Source organism: Camelus ferus, chromosome 16 (genome assembly GCF_009834535.1).
Source record: "Camelus ferus isolate YT-003-E chromosome 16, BCGSAC_Cfer_1.0, whole genome shotgun sequence".
Taxonomy (NCBI): domain Eukaryota; kingdom Metazoa; phylum Chordata; class Mammalia; order Artiodactyla; family Camelidae; genus Camelus; species Camelus ferus.
This window is the reverse complement of record NC_045711.1, coordinates 2,050,293-2,053,206: the sequence shown is the minus strand read 5'-3', so window position 1 is coordinate 2,053,206 and position 2,914 is coordinate 2,050,293. Positions and strand designations below refer to the sequence as shown.

Sequence of the window (2,914 nt, the reverse complement as noted above, 5' to 3'; positions counted from 1 at the left end):
GTTTTATTATGAAAACACTTGGAATGAGTTGCATTATCCATGTATCCGCAACAGCAGAGACACAGTGATGGTGGACCATCCCCATGGGGGATACATGTCCTTTGACAAAACTAACATAAATAATGGGAAACAACACCAAATGCAATAACACAGCACATTATAAAGATTAAATTAAGAGAAGGAACAGGGACTATGGAGAGGAGTCATGAGCGTGGAAAGGGGGCGTCTCGCTGAGAAGCGTCAGGCTCAGGTGACCTTCCCTGGAGAACACCTGCCCCGGGCTCAGAGTAGCTCAGTTCAGTTCCAGGTCATCCACGTACTCCTGGACCCAGGACTCGCTGGGGTTGGCACACACCTGCCTGCCCTTTTTGGTTTGGAATCTGTGGAACAAGGAGTGGACAGATTAGAATCCCCTGGGACCTTGCCTGTTGTGGGGGGGTCTCTCCCTCTGCGTGGCCGGGGCCCATGTTGGACAGTCAAGTGCATGGGAAAACCCTTCCTGGGGTGCTGCTGGGACCGGACTCCTTGTAACTTCCACCCCGGATTTCGCTGTGGCCTCCTGGGTTGCCCAGGAGCCAATGAGTTTTGCAAACAGTATGGACATATCTCCCCATTCACTTCCTGCTATCCCTGACTTTTCCACTGTTTTCTAAGCACAGTTTAAGTAATCAGCCCACATCTCCTGTCATCTTTTTGACTTTCCCAGGTTTCCTGGCCGCTGGCTAGCTTCCTCCCCAGAAAGTGCCTCCCCCTCCCCTGAGGTCCCTCTAGGACTCAACAGGTGACTTCATGGCCTGTTCCTCTCTGCTTTTCTTGAGGCCACCAGCTCTGACCTGCCTCCCTGAGGCTTCGTCTCTCCTGGTCTCTCCTGCCCCAGGCAGGCCTCCTTTTCTAATCCCGCCCTCATTCTCTCCTCCCAGAAAGGCCCCAGGGACGATACTCACACCACGGCTGGCTGGGAGCAGAGGCTGCTGGTCTCATAGTAATCCATCACGAAGTTGCGAGGAAGCTTCCGCTGGGCGTAAGAGAAGCAGCAGGAAGTGGGAGGGTCTGAGCCCACTGGAAAGAAAGGCCAAGGGGAGATGAACGATCTGCCCGGAGCTGTTCATTTTGGCTTCTAGGTGTACCTATTCAGTGGGCATCCCTGTACATCTACCCGATCCCCAAATGTTGTCCCTGGCATCCAATCCCACCCACTCTGAGCAGGAGCCTTATTCTGAATAGAGGATCCTAGGAGAAGATTGTGAAAGAATTCTAGAAGGTTGAGGGTGGACTGGGTCTCAGAGGATGTGTCTAACTCCCTTCATTTTACAGATGGGGAAACCAAGGCACAGAGCAAGACAGGCACTTGCTTAAACAAGTCTACTGGTTGCTATTTCTTAAGAAAACAGGAACTTGAATACTGCTGAATGCCTACCAGACTCTACATTTAACTACTGGGAAATCTTCCTGGCTCCCTTCTGGTGCATCCCCAGATGCCACTGCTGTACTAGCCCCAACGAGAAAAGTCAGCGCTGCCTACATCGTGACCCAGGGGCAGATGAAAGGGCAGACTTACTTGGTGCTGAGAGTGCGGGAGAGCAGAAGGCAGCCAGCAGCACGAGGAGGGAGAGGACAGTCACGCAGAGCTTCATGGTCTTGGCGGAGGAGAGACTTGCCCGGGGCTGAGACTGCAGAACCCAGAAGCTTCAGAACCCAACTGTGCTCTGTGCTGATACTGAGTTGGGAACCCCTCTTTATAGGAACTCTGAGCCCTGAGACAGAGGTGAGGGCACAGAAAAGAGGGCGGAATTTCCAGGGTACAGATGATGTCATGGTGCCGATAAGGAAACAAGCCAGCGATCGTGAGGCGTTCGGCACCGCTTTCTCTTCCCCAGCGATGTCATCACGGAGGAAAGCGGAGGGAGGTGGAGGGGAGAAGAAGTGGGCTGAACCCCTAGAGGGAAGTGGTACACCAAAGGCAGTGACTGAGACTTGGGGGAGAATTGCAAACCCGAGAAAGAAAGATAGATCCTTCACACCTGCTAGAAGGGGCCTGTAGATGAGAATCATGCTGCTCTTAGTGGTTGACACCTCCCGAAAATGGTATCAGTCTTTCCAGGGTGGCCACAAGCCTGGCCCCAAGAAGGAAGCAGCAGCCAGGATTCTGTGTTCCATTTCTAGGCCTCCTTCTGCTGGGCTGAGTGACTTCAATGCCTCTAATGCTTCCTTGGGCATAAAGAAAGATTCCAGCATTGAAGGACCCTGCAGTACGAGTATAACTTCTACTTATTCAACATTTCACCGTGTGCCAGGCACTGGGCAATCCACCCTATACACACCTCTAATCCTGCCATAACCCTGAGCAGGGGTGGATGATTCCCCCAAGGCAATAAGGAACAGAAAGCAGAGCAGAGTTCACAGATAAACACATAGCTGTTCAGTGGCAGTGCCAAGATTTGGACTGAGAATCATCTGACTCTAAAATCCATTTTCTTTGCACCCTGTCACCTGCAGGACAAGTACAGGACGTGACCCCAAAGAGAGAAACTGCTGACCGCTAAAGGCCATGCCACCCATAGAGACTCATCTTATTAGGGCTGAATGCAAGAAAAAAAAAAAAAATTGGGGCCAGTCTGTCCCAGAACAAGAAGGAAAGGCCAAAGAAATCAACATTCCACTGTGCTCCCTTGGACCAAGAATAGAAAAGGAGAAAGAATTCAGTTAGAATCAAGTTTGGAAGACCCAGATAAAGACGTTCCTCCAGTATACAAATGGAACTGGATGTATCTAGCAATGATTTCATCTAGGTGGCAGAAAAAGGGTGCAGTCTAAGCGTGTGGGTGTTTCCCAGTCATCCACAGGGAATTCTTTGTATTCATGTAAAGCCCTGCCTGGTGTGGCAGCTGCTGTGGACCTGAAGGCAACAACATGA

At 51.2% G+C, this 2,914-nt stretch overlaps 1 protein-coding gene across 1 annotated transcript; it reads right to left on the bottom strand.

Moving 5' to 3' along the window:
- LOC102504527 (C-C motif chemokine 4) lies at window positions 1-2,190 on the bottom strand. The gene is made up of 3 exons (XM_006173582.3): window positions 1,559-2,190; window positions 945-1,059; window positions 1-380 (listed from the first exon to the last, which is right to left on the bottom strand). Exons 1-3 carry the CDS (start codon window positions 1,632-1,634, stop codon window positions 293-295), a joined length of 279 nt encoding a protein of 92 aa, XP_006173644.1. The 5' UTR covers window positions 1,635-2,190; the 3' UTR covers window positions 1-292.
- Window positions 2,191-2,914: the final 724 nt, after the last annotated feature.